Below are 13862 nucleotides of genomic sequence, written 5' to 3' on the forward strand. Positions count from 1 at the left end.
GACTAACACCGTGGGCTCCAAACACTGGAGAGTTGACAGCTCATGGACATTTGTTTAAAGGATCAAACTTGTAATCTGAGCATTGCTGGCTCTGGTATGACTGTGATGAGTCCAGTGTAAATCAACAATCAAGTGAAAGGCAGAGAGGGAATTAATAGTGTACTAAAAAACCTTTAACATTCATGTTTTACCTCCAGAGCCTTGTCTCTCTCCATAATCCGCTGTCTTAGTTTTTCCAGGAGAGCATCTCTTGATTTCGAGACTCCTGTCATTTCCAACATGTCTGAATATTCCTGTAATGACATAATTAAAATAAATCAGAAATCTGTGACTTTTTCTATATTTTGTCTCTACAGACTTTAAGTACCGACTGCTGGTTAATTACTTGTAACTGTAGCTCCTTCTCTCGCAGACACTGTTTGAGTTGTGCATTTTTCCCCTCCTTCTCTTGCACCACTGTGTGCTTCTCCACTTCACTTTCTTTCAGAGCTGCTTCTTTTGCCTGAAGCTCAGCACGTGTTTTCTGTAGGGCACAGCGCAGGTCCTGCAATATACAGCGCATACAAGAGGTTACAGATGCTGCGTCGTTCAGCTCGCACCAACAGCTTCATGGCACTCTCTAACCTGGTTGTGTTTCTCCGTGCCCTCCCGGTTCTGCAGGGCCTCCTGCAGATCAGAGTTCAGTCTTTCTTTGAACCTCATCAGGTCTTCCCCTTGTCTTTGACTCTGCCTCAGACTCCTCTGAGTGGCCTCCAGCTCCAGGCCGAGAGAGAACAGGGAGCTCTGGACCCGCACCAACTCACTCTGCAGCTGGGTGAGGGTTAAAGTCTCGCCGACTCCTTCTGGAATCTAAACAGAAATGACCGTCAGATAAATGTCAACATTTCTGACAATGTTGACGTGGATCCGTTCTCACCGTGCACTGGGTCAGCTGGTTTCGATGGGCAATTTCTTGCAGTTTGCACAGGGTAGAGTTTTGCCCTTCGATTATCTGATACAGCTCCTGAGCCTTGACGCATGAATCACAGGAAGTAGAATTATTTCCAGACACAGATCACAATTACTTTTTACCTTTTAATGCATTCAACTGACAAATACCTCAGTGTCTTTTGTGCTAATGGACTCAGTGAGGCCCTGAATGGTTCTTTCCTGACTGTGAGCTGCCTGTCGGAGCGATCGCAGCTCACGCTCCATTTCATCCAGCTTCTCCTGCAGCTTCTACAGATGCAGACCAACGCAGATATTAATCTCAGATGTCGTGATATTGAACATATTTATTCATAATAAGGTGTTGTACCATGTTGTTGGCCTCACTCTCTTCGATCTTGGCCTGCAGGGACTGGACCTGGAGCTGGGCCTTTTGCAGCTCGCTGACACACTGACCAGCTGCACACTCGTACTGGTTAAGCTGGCTCTGCTGCTCCTCCACCAGAGTCTGCAAAGAGAAGAAAAGACTGAGATAAGGTCGGTGTGAATAAATACTTTGACTTATTTCCTTATTCTTTGACTACATTAGAACAACAAACCACAGACGTGATTTAAAGCAGTGATCTCTCCCTATGTCTCGACCAGGATCAAACCCCATGACTTATTTATTTGTAGAGAAAATGATTTGATGCTAAAGGCTCTGTATTATTCACAGTGAATTATGTAACACTGTATAAAGCATTCTTGCATATTCATGTGGGTTATGTAAAAGGTTACGATAAAGAAAGAGCCTCTGAAGCACGGGTTGATAATCTTCATGCATGAGTGAGCACAAGAGAGAACATCTAAACAGCTCGGCACCGTACACCATAGAACACGCACAGTGTACAAAAAGTTAAAAGTTAAGTGGCATTACTATAGTCAGCCAATCAGTGTAGAGATGACATGGTGGTCTGATATTGAATCACTTTGTCTGAAGGACTCTGAGTTCCAAATTAGGCCAGTCACTGTGTCTTAACGTCTCCCCACTTCCAACCTACTTCTGTGGGCAAACAAATGTGCAGTGGAGTGTTGCAGCAGAGACAGTGAACACAATCAATCTGCAGCATTTGTTTAGTATTACGATGGTGAAAAACAGTTCTTTCCCCCATTTTCTCTTCTCTATTGTATTGACCTCTTTGTGCAAACGGAGGCCAGTAAATAAGGCCATGCTCTGTAGCACTGTTAATGCCACACACCTAACTGCTCATGTCATGTGTAACCGCAAAGGTAAAGAAGAATAATAATGAAGGGTGAAGCAGTAGGTAAATGAGAGTTTAATGTGTTCTGTGGAGTGAATTCATTGTTTGTATGTCAAACATGAAATCCTGTTTTTCCTGGTTCACTCTGAACTGCAGATACTGCAGCCCCAAGGCAAGTTTCCCTCCTCCACCTACTGCTCTCATTCTGCAGTAGAGGGTGGCTTGTGTGTGTTTTGTTGCTTAAAAATGTAGTCGAACTGCAGATCAATCCATGTTTAACACGTTTCAGTTTCAGTCTGAGAATCCTTGGGGACTGATGATTCAAACTGCTTCAAACATTTAAGTGAAACTGACTTTGTTGTATCTTCAATAGTGGGTGTAACCCTAGATTTGACACCATCAAGGTTTATACCTGATGGGGAGGTGGTGGAGGATACTGTTTATACACATCATCCAACAGTTCATCCATGTCCCTCATGTTAAAATCACGTTCCAGTCTAATCAGAGGGGTCTCCAGCTCGGATGTCGGCATCTGCTCATCTCTTTCTCTGTCAGGAGTTCCAAAAGCGATTCCAAGGACGGGATCAGAGAATCCCAGCCTTGAGCCTCCATTTCTGGTGCTACGTCTGATCAGTACTGGCAGCTTGCTGCCCTTTGTGGTCCGGACAGGCCGGTAAATGCTACAGCTCTGGAGCAAACAGAGGGACAGAGAGAGGCTGAGCCCTGGTGAGGAGTCACTGTGTGGGACATCCATGTGCTCCTCTGAGAGGGAGTCAGATATCCGGTCATCCATGTGTTCCCTAGGGGAGCACAGAGAGCCATCTGTCATGGCTCTGGGCTGGACATACTCCTCTACTGTGTCCAGTGATGCTATAGAAGGGTCCGAGCCAGCTCGTCCAGCCAGTGTACGATCACTGTCTGATGCCCTTGAGGGGTCCTGGGAGCCAGGGACCAGAGTGGGAGAAGAGGGGAGTTCTTCAGAATCGGTCACACTTCTTCCATCTCCTTCTGCTCCTCCTCCACTATTTCCCATTTGTCCAGCCACAGTGCCTCCGATAACACTGGCTGAATATCTGGTGGATGGACCACATGAAAAACTCCGGGCCAACTTCCTGGGAATCTTACAAACAGCTTCGTAGTCAGAATCTGGCACCCGCCAGTAGGAACATCCTCGACACCTCCTGGGAGTTGTGTGCACACATCGATGTGACCCTGCTACTGTAACCTCTGACCCTGAACCTGCAGGCCACTGTGGGTGGTGATTGTGATGATGATGATGTTGGTTACAATCCAGACTGTCATCAGCCCAGGACTCATAAAGTGAGTAGACCAGGTCATCTTGGAGCAGAGCGCAGTACTTTGCGTGAGCAAGGCCAGAAATGTCCACCATTCCATCTCCAGATCTTTCCTCTCCTCCATCACCTGTTACACCTCCACCCTCGGAATTTGTCTTCCGGTAGAGCCCACCGATGCACTGTCTCAGCCGGTGTTTCTCGTGCAGGAGCCTCTGCAGTCTTTCAATGGACAGGGCCTCCACTCTCGCAATGACTGCATCAAAGCGGTACATGCGGTCCAACATGAAGGTGCACTTGGAGCATGCAAACTCCCCTCGGCCATCCCTGGTCAGCTCTTTGCCCAGAGCGTGGGACAAAAGCACCTGCAGTTTGAGTTTGGCGGTGGGGTGGAAGATCCATCGCCTCTGATTACCACAGAGCTCCCGGCCACAGATGCGACACGTCTCTTTCATTTTGTGATCCAGCATTCCACAGGTTTCTACTCGTCCTGGTGCAGGAAATATAAGAACTCAAGAATGGGAAATGTTTAGTTACTGTCCTAACTTCAGTTAGAGCTGGATGTGACGCAGAGGAAAACTTCACTGCATGTAAAGTCAAAAGTCAAAGTCAGGAAGTCAAAAGAGATGAGGTAGATGCAGAAAGGCAGCAGCCGTGTAGAGGAGGGTGAGACAGGTGGCTGTAAAGGTGAGTTTCTCCGCAGTTGACTATTTACTGCGACTGTCTCTTCAACATCTCCATCAGCTCTAGATCACAGGACCATTTCCTGGTGGCGCAGGTGCATCAGGAGTATGGCGCACAGACGTCTCCTTTTCTTTAAGCAGATGCTTGTTTTAATCCGTTTAAGTCCAACGTTGTTCTCCTCGCGTTTCTCTCCACCATAGCTTCGACTCTGTCACGGACACTCGACCGGAGCCGCAGCTTGCAGTCAGGGTCACTCGGCGTTCGGTATCATTCCTCTGCCATGCACACGAACAATGAGCAGTAACACGAGTTCAGCTACATTCCTCTAAGTTATCCTTAAGCTCTGTGTGTAGCACGAGCACCCTCGTTAATTTCAGAGGCGATGCAGACACACACACGCCCAACTCACGCAGAGACGGAGATCCACCGGTAGATCAGGCTGTGTCTGAATCAGACCTGCAGCGGCGGAATGTACCAATCTGAGAGACGGCGGGGGTGAGAGTAGCCGGTGCAGTCCCACACGGAGGAAATGTCTATGGTCTTTTGTCCCTCCTACTGATGACTAAAAATTTAAATAAATACACACTTACAAGTGTGTCATTCATCCAGCCTACATTAGCATAGTTAATGATTTAATGTAGAAGAACAAGGATTTATGTCTCCCCGGGATATTGTTACCTTCCTCATTCCCCGGTCCGCCTGACTGAACCGCAGTGAAGTGATGGCTACATTAGTGAAGCTCTATATGACTAGCAGGAAAACATTAATTTTATTATAATTATTATTAAGAAGTAAAGTTTGTAATAATTTAGTGGAAAAAACAAACGAAAGAAAAATACCAAAACTAGTTCTATTTGATACTCAGAAGTGTACAGTTTAAAAAGTGTTTTTAGATCCCAAAACCAGTAATCAAAATAATAAATATAACCCATTGTTGTTGTCAATTTGCCAAACTAAAGGATTCACTTCATAATTAATTAGATGGACATTTTGTTTAATATGAACCTTTTATTATTTTATGTACTGCATAAAGATAATTTTAAGAAATAAAGATATTGTGCTGCTATATAATATTTTGCAGTTTGCCATTCTGCCATGTAAGCAATAGTGAGACTGAATTAAATCAGTCAGGCTTTTATTCTGCCTTTGACTATGTAAGTTTGTCCCTGCAGTGACCTCAATTTTTGACCTCAATGTGGGTTCACCGCGGTGGAATAAATCCCCTGATGACTATTCATATGACTGAACAAAAACACATTCTTTGCTACAGGCTACAGTGTGATGGTACACATTAGTAACGGACAGAGTCACAGGAAGTCATATGACCATAAATCTGCTGTATGTCCCTGATTAGTTAATATTTGATGGTGAATTCATGGACTGATTTGGTTTTGAGTCAACTTTTCCTTCACATCAGTCAAACCAGGTTTAACTTGTAAGACAAAGGATTGTATTTAAAATATTAGATGGTGATATAAGACATTGCTTAAATGTAACAAATACATTCAGAAAAATAGTTGAAAAAAAAAAACATGCAGAACAACTGCAGGCCACATAAAAACTGTTACAAATGACCGTGGACTAAACTGGACAGGCCTGAACCTCACACAGTAACAGTGCAGCCATCTAGTGTGCAGTCCTCTGTACTACATACAGTATGACTGTATACCAAAATGAACCCCCCTGAGTTCCACCAGACTAATCCATGTTCTACCTCTAATCCTTCTCACAGTCACAGGGGAAGCTGGCGCTCCTTTCTTCATATCTGATAATACTGAACACTGCCACTCACAGATTCAATTCACAAAAAGCTCAATCTTTGCAGACTATTAATTCAGAAACAGAAGGATGAATACCATTAACAACAGGTCTGAACAAACTAAATGAAGAAGACAACCAGGAAAGACACTGTTGAAGTATAGTAGATGATATTTCCTCTTCTTTCACTTTTCATCTGATCTTAACAGCTGCAGTGCCTCAGGGTTTAATTAAAATCTGTGTTTTGTGTGTGTGTGTGTGTGTGTGTGTGTGTGTGTGGGGGGGTTGGTTTGGAACAGCGCCACCTAATATTAGTGTCAGTGTCATAGCTCACTGTAAGGCCAACCGGACTGATCAAGAGCATATCTGAAACCAGAGCCACCAAAGTGCTAAGCAGCAAAATGCCTACAAACCCACACACACACGCACACACAAACACACACACACGCGTATGAAAAAGGTCACCCCGCTGGAACACACTTAACACTCTCTCATGCGCACACACGAAATGTAAGACCCCAGTAACAGGGATCTTAACATGGACTCATTTGATCGCTGCAAACACATTCAGATGTAAACACTTTCTGTCACTGCTGTAAAGATGTTTTTTTACCATTGAACGTAAATTATAAAATGCCCTCAGACCTGCATTTTTTTTTGATAATGATTTGATTATTATTATTATTTAGTTCAATGTTTCTATATTAATAATCCACCATTTGGATTAGATACAAATAAAACTGGTGTGAAACACATACATCACAGTTAACGAGGATTCATTGTGCTTAATTGATGTGATGTCATTATGTAGCTTACACATTTTAATTGTTCGACAGCCAAAGTTTTTACTGTTGTTCACACTCATCCTCTGGATTAAAACAAATGTATTTTCCTTCTGAACTTGTAATACAGCGATATTTTGAGTGACTTAACACAAAACCTGACATCATAAAACTGTCCATCATTATTGTCAATACACATTTAAATCAGGACAGTGAGCCAGCCTGACACAACAAGTACATCCTCTGTTCAAAATGATTTACAGGTTTGAACAAACAGACGCAGCACAGACTCTGGGTTTGTGATAAACAGTAGGAAACATCAGACAGGTGAAACTGTGCTTATGTTTATGATTATTAATTTATGACAATGGCAGCAGCATATGCTGACTCAGGCTGTGTGGACACACTGCTCCTCAGACGCTCTCTGCAATGTGTCTAAAGGACAAATATGTCCTGAGGCATGTGAGCGCAGCTGAAGCCTGTTAATGTAACGAGACCAGGCTCTTACACTGATGAACTAAACCACTGCAGCTGTGCTATATACAAACAGTGTACTGTACTGGCTTTAGATGCACTTAACTACAGGGCTACAAACTACTGTTTTGCAAAAGGGAAATTAAATCTGAAGGAAGGTGTTTTATCAGACAGTCTCTTTACACCATATTGCTGGTGAAAGAAGGACATTTTACAGCTGTGTGTTCAGAATCTGACAGGATTAAATGAAATTCCTACCTGCATCTCCTGTTCAATACGCAGCCTCTCTCGACCAAGTTCTTCCTGATAGAACTGTTGAAAAAAAAGACAAATAAACAAATTAGACTAATTAAACATGACCTAATTATGAAACTCAAACCACCATATTATATTAATTTATAATAATTTAAAAATATCATATTAGATTATATACTGTATATCGTGTATGATTCAGTACAGGCCTTTACTTTTACCATCGTCAGTGTCTGTGTGTATTTATGTAATACACTTTAATAGCAGTTAAAATAAGGCTAATGATTGGTTGTCTCCGTCCCTGGAGCCTGTCTGACCAGTAAAACATGATCGTCCACATCAGTGCATTAATAATAGCCGTGCAGGGAGCAGTGTTTACATGCTGCACTCATGCTTTCATATACAGGAGTAGAAATAGATGAACCAGCGTGGGTTGCTTTAATTCATACCTCCACATCCTTGTCCTTCTGCAGCACAGATGACGTCAGGTCCTCAATTTGCCCCTCCAGCTCCCCTACTTTGAGTGTGAGGGTCATCTTCTGTCCACTCAGTTCAGTGATTAGAGCCTCTTTGGAGTGAAGCTCATTGGTCAGCTCCTCTATTAACCTGAATAGAGACAAAGAGAAGTCAGTCACTGCAACCAGGAGATTTAGTTTGGAAAAGTGGGAGATTTTTAGTCTGGCACCTGTCTTTGTTAATGCTGGATGGAGACAGGATGCTCAACGGCCTCTCATCCTCTGGGATGTCCTCCATGGGGGCATCTAAGGAGAGGAGGGAGGCCTGGGAGTGTGATCCAGCCACGCTGCGAGCAAGCTGGGCCTCCTGTGAACACAGTGTGCGTGACGGTTACAGACCTGAGAACCATACAGTTTGTTGTCTGGAAGCTTTGTAATACTTCACACATCTGGAAAAGGGAGACCGACCTCCTGCAGGAGCTGGATCTTAGTCTCGAGGACCTGCTGCATGTGGTCGATTTCCTGCTGTCTCGCCTGACAGCGTCTCTGCAGCTCTGCTTCATTGTGATTGGTCAAGCTCTCTGCTGTTGTGCTGTCAGAAACAACAGTGCTAAGAATTAACACAAATGTTACAAACGTTTGCTTATTGTTTTTTTAGTAGTTCCTGGATCAGGTTTGTTATCTGGAGTTGCTAGTTTGAATCCCATGATCGGATTATTCACAGCCAAATCTATATTCATCATTAAAGGTCATTGAAATAACCCAGCATCACTGGGGAAAAAAGACTTCATGTTTTCACATGGCTTAAACTGTTTACTTACCAGATTACACTAAATTGGAATTATTGTGTGAACCATTATGGATTAATATTGTTGTTGTCTTCACCTACAACCATTTTATTCATGGCTGATGATGTGTTTCTTTAACTTCTCTGGACTCCAACTGTGCTGAGCATCTGTCTATATCACTTAGGCACTCAACAACAGTATCCCAGAATTCCACCTCCCAGAATGGCACACGCCACACTGTCGCCTATGAGTTCTGTTCTGGGGCCTGTCTTCATACGTTTTTAACTCAGTCCGCCACATGCTACAGCTCAAATAACTGAGATATTTTCAACCGGTCTGAGTAATGCAAACGTCTGTGTCATGGAGTCAAGTGTTCTTTATTTGAAGTGGACCAACTTTTAACTTACAAGACATTATTCCAGGCAACCAAAAGTGACAACTGTGCAGTTCAGTCCATTATAATCTTGTCCTTAATATGATTGTCATTAAGAAGACATCATGTTGTATTAATACATACAGGGCTTTGTCCAGAAGCTGCTGTTTCTCCTGGAGCTCCTGCTTCAAGCTCTCTACTTCAACCTTCAGCTCAATGTTCTGGAACACATAAGGAACAGGGATATCTGTCAAACTTCAGTTATCATCATCATCATCATCATCCTTTTATCATCATCATCATCATCATCACCTTTTTATCATCATCAACATCATCATCATCACCTTTTTATCAACATCATCATCTTTTTATCAACATCATCATCATCATTATTATCATCATCATCATTATCACCAACATTATCCTTTATTTATTCAGTCCAACCATCCTTTACAAAGAAAAGAAAAAGAAATAATAATTTTCTCCCATAATAATGGTCCTGTATGTGCGGCTCAACCTTAAATATTTTAGGCACATTACTAAGTTTACGATGTTATTAAAGCATTAGTTATTTGTTAAACCATTGAACATCCTCATGTGAATTAACTCCCCCCACCCCCCACCCCCCCATAGAAAAGTTGGACAGGACTGATTCACGTGTTCATTGGTCAGAATCACATCCTCTCATTTATCACATCCTCAGCACAGACTTGTCATGTTCCCAGCTTCCTCAGTCATAGTTTAGCGTCCCTTCTGTGTGACTCTCCCTCTCTCTCTCTCTCTCTCTCTCTCTCTGGTGGCTGCTGTGTATCATTAGCTGACGCTGTTGTCACGACTGGTCTATTTAGAGCTGGAGAATTCAGAGCAGCTCAGATACTCACCACAGGGGCCAGAGGCTAAACACTGCAGTTTGTTTACCTGCTCAACTCTGTTGGGGACGTTTTAGGGCCAATCTAAATAGTGTACGAGGACAGAAGACTAAGACCATGGGTCCATTCTTTCCACTCTGACCCCACGGAGAAGAACACTTTATCCATGTGTGTGTGTGTGTGTGAGCTCATAATTGTCCTCATCAGTTGAACTGCTCCTGTTCAATCACTCCAGAGATTTACCGTAGCTGCTCTTCTCAGAATCTATTTCTGTGGCACAAATGTTGTCATGTCCAGTTCACGCATGTCCAACTCTGCTGTCCTCAAACTGTCCCCTGGCTGGGGACAGCTCAGTTAACCTTTGCTATTTTGACATGTTGACATGTAAGAAAACTTACATAAATTAATAGTAATCAAATAATACATTTAAAGATGTTTTCACATTTATATTTTGGATTAATTATCCCTGGAGTTTTATTTCAATTTTCCAACATATTGTGCATTTTTTGATCAAGTTGTTACTACTTTTGAGCTAAATTTCTGTTTTGGTTATTTATGGATTATTTCTGTAATTCTAAAACCTTTTAAATTCTGACATCAACAATAGCAGGTTAGGGTTATGCAATAGTTCTGTGTTTCAGGAAAGACATGTTTTCTACTTATGTCCTTGTAGTAACAACATATTTGTAGATATATTTTATACACAGATTTATTCTGTAAAATAAATATGTTTTGCAGTATCTTTGTCTGTGTGTTGTTTCCAAAAAAAACAACCAAAAAAACATATTCCTTGAACTTAAAAACATGTCTAAATATAGAGACTGATCACCGTGCGCCTCCTATTCCCGTCTCTCCTGCCCACCCAGCCCTAGCAGCAGATTCTCTAATAACCACTCAGTGATTCAGGAGTAACATGGTTGCACTTTAAATAAAAAAACACCTGCACCAGGCACATACTCAAAGTATGTAACAAAGTATCTAACTTTCAAACTTTTTTCCACTTTGTTTTCTTCTATTGCTGTTGACCCACTTTGACCTCGGTTGAATTAATGATACAGTGCAGGGAGATTCACACCAACGTGTCACAAAGTATGTCTCATGTCTTATGGATAATTGCCTAATGGCCTACAGAGTCCGTGAGTTGAGTCTGTTCTATGAATAGTCTTTCAGGTTTTGAAAGTGATCTCTTTGGCTGTGGAGGGTTCACCAACTCTGTGATTTCACTCAGTGATCAGTGGACGTTATCAGGAGATCACCATATTCAGGAGGCTCAGATCATATACAATTGTTGCTTTTTTATTCTTCATCATTGTTGTGTACAAATGTTATAAACATGGAGCTGCGCTGTTGTTATCTGTGGCTCTGGCCTATACAGTGTATAGAGAAGGTTTTACACTTTTGACGTAACAGGAAGTGGCATTAAAACCACAACAATGCACTGTAAGTAATAATGAAATAGAACCATACACAGTCAAATGCGTACAGATTGACTGACACCTGGTGTTTGACAAACGTAACACTTGTATCCATTACTGAGTGAGTGAAAATGTGAAAGAAAATACAGACATTATATTTCCTATAGGAGCCAGTTGTTGCAGCAACAATGAACATATTAAAAGTTAACATTTAATTTACAGTCGAGATGTCTTTTTTTCTTAACAACCCTTTTATTTTATTATTTCAATTAAGATTTAATTTTTCATTAACATTTATGTATATCTGTATTATTGAGTTATTGTTGAATGTTTAACCTAAACCTTTAAAGGTAACAGTACAAAGCTGTGGTTCAGTAGTATTGGACCCCTGACACACACACACACACACAGACACACACAGATACAGCCAAAGCTACTGAACAAACGTCTGGTTGATGTGCAGATGTTTACAGTCTAACCATCACTTACAGCCAGCCGTCAGTAAAACAAACACCTTGCTGACCACAGCACCTGAGGTCAGAGCAGCAGCTGGGTCAACAAACACTGGAAGTGGGTGACTGCCTGCTTTAAGAACTGTCAGGATATCTTATAGGTGGTACACATCTTCAGGTGGTACAACTGCTGAAGACATAAATCTTAGCAGATGAGCTAATCTTAGTTAAACTGTCCAACAAGGGACAGCTCGTCTTCACAAACACGTTCCTGTCACTCTCCTACTCACCGTGCGGTACACATCCTCGCTGCTCTCCTCGTACTTCTGTTGTATCCTCTCCTCCAGGAAGTAGATGCGGAGCTTGAGGCTGAAGTTCTCCTTCTTCAGGTCATTCAGGTGCTGTGACAAAGTACGGTAACCGTTAGACATGACGGTCAAAGAGCACCCGCGGTGATCCACATGTCCTTTAAAGCCGGTCACAAATGAACGCTGGTCTTTGACCTGTCTTCTGTGTGAACACAGTCCATATTAAAGGACAGCCACAGTCAGGGCCTGTCCATCAGTCACAGTCCGGTAACCGTTAGACATGCTACTACCTCTGTCTACAAAATGTCATAGTCCTGAAAACAGACGAAGATTTACAAAGGAGCATCACGGGCAGAACCACACACACACACACACTAAAACTAAAATCACACACACACACACTAAGACTACTGGGGCATTTCGAGTGCAGAGAGCGACTCTGCAGTCAGATCGGTCAGAGCTGCAGCCATGTCAGCTCCATGATCAGAGCTGTCTGCTCATGGACAGAGACAGGAGCTTATTTTACTGGAAGAGACATCCCTGGAATCCCAGACTGCCATGGGACACGGGTGTAAGGGGGAGGAGGGGGGGGGCAGAGGGAGGTAGAGTGAGAGAAGAGCTCAGAGCTCACAGGCACTTGTGATATTGAGTCAAATCTCACCCCTGTGCAACAGAGCGCTCCTGAAGGACACACTTGAAGTCTCCTTCAGATCCTTTCTTTTCATTTGATCCGTTTAAACACCACATTGAAGGTGAATATAATTTGTTCAGTCCACGTGTTCCTCTGACTCAGGCATGCCCAAACTGTTCCTCAAAGGGCCGTGTGGCTGTAGGGCTGCCCATCGTTTGACCAATCAGCTGTCTGAAGACTGAGACCAGTTGATTAAACCTGTCAACTCAGGTGTGCTACTGCTGGGTTGGAATAAGAACCTGCAGCCACAGCAGCCCTTCATGGAACCGTTTCTAACTCCACGTTAAATGTTCTTTAAACCTGAACAGCTGAGGGTCCACAGCAACATCCCTGTTATATAACCACAACAATTATTTAATCCCCCTTTAGTCCCTACTCATGTTACCAAATGTCAGCAGCAACAATATCTGTTCAGCCTCTGTGCTCTCCTCCTCTGATGCTGGGGGACTCCAGGGTAGTGAATGCAGAAAGGACTTCACATTTATTTACTGTTTAATTCATACAAAAGCATGGAAGAGAACGACGATGGTTGAGATTTTCTTTAACCTGAATATTTCCACAGCAGAATGAATGTATTAGATACAATTAATTCATCAGTAAAAAGCTGATGGTTAACGACAACTTTTTATATTTGTTTTTTTTTTATAGTTTTGTTTAACAAAACCCACTTAGTAGTAGTCAGTGTTGCTTTTGTATGTGGACAGAGTTATAAGATTAGATTTACATAAATTGTGTAATCAACATATGTAAACGGTGCATTTGCTGCATGTGAGGAAGTCACTGCTCCAGCATGTATACTGTAAGGTTTTTAGAGCAGAGGTAAGAGGAGGAACACAAGCCCATTCTCCTCACTAACTGAAGACAACCACAACTAGTACATTTTCATGCATGCTACACTTACAGTGTAAATGAAAGGGGCTGTGACACCATCAAGTCTTTGAAACCTGAATAAAATGAATAAGTTACAACCTTGGTTTTTCCTCATTTCTTACTGTCCAACATTTGCTACTAATATTAATCAGCCTTCAATCTCTGCTGTCTGATGATTGACAAACCAAAGTAAAATAAAACCAAGGGCCGGAGGAGAACTGTAGCCTCTGG

The 13862-nt window shown here is 42.5% G+C and overlaps 1 protein-coding gene across 5 annotated transcripts in view; it reads right to left on the reverse strand.

Moving 5' to 3' along the window:
* LOC103395986 (myomegalin) overlaps nucleotides 1-13862 on the reverse strand; it is a 35076-nt gene that overhangs the window by 17539 nt on the left and 3675 nt on the right. For 3 of the 5 annotated variants that reach the window (XM_008333875.3, XM_008333873.3, XM_008333874.3), the window contains exons 1-7: nucleotides 2581-3930; nucleotides 1298-1435; nucleotides 1099-1218; nucleotides 917-1009; nucleotides 625-849; nucleotides 386-544; nucleotides 192-293 (exon numbers count right to left, since the gene is read on the reverse strand). In XM_008333875.3, coding sequence (XP_008332097.1) covers nucleotides 192-293; nucleotides 386-544; nucleotides 625-849; nucleotides 917-1009; nucleotides 1099-1218; nucleotides 1298-1435; nucleotides 2581-3930 — 2187 coding nt within the window. Of the gene's footprint in view, nucleotides 1-191; nucleotides 294-385; nucleotides 545-624; nucleotides 850-916; nucleotides 1010-1098; nucleotides 1219-1297; nucleotides 1436-2580; nucleotides 4909-7416; nucleotides 7471-7859; nucleotides 8017-8095; nucleotides 8233-8333; nucleotides 8458-9170; nucleotides 9248-12052; nucleotides 12164-13862 lie in introns of those variants that run through there. The other 2 variants (XM_008333876.3, XM_008333872.3) reach the window with 2 other exon arrangements.

The sequence above is a fragment of the Cynoglossus semilaevis genome, chromosome 20 (genome assembly GCF_000523025.1).
Source record: "Cynoglossus semilaevis isolate Cse_v1.0 chromosome 20, Cse_v1.0, whole genome shotgun sequence".
NCBI classification, from domain to species: domain Eukaryota; kingdom Metazoa; phylum Chordata; class Actinopteri; order Pleuronectiformes; family Cynoglossidae; genus Cynoglossus; species Cynoglossus semilaevis.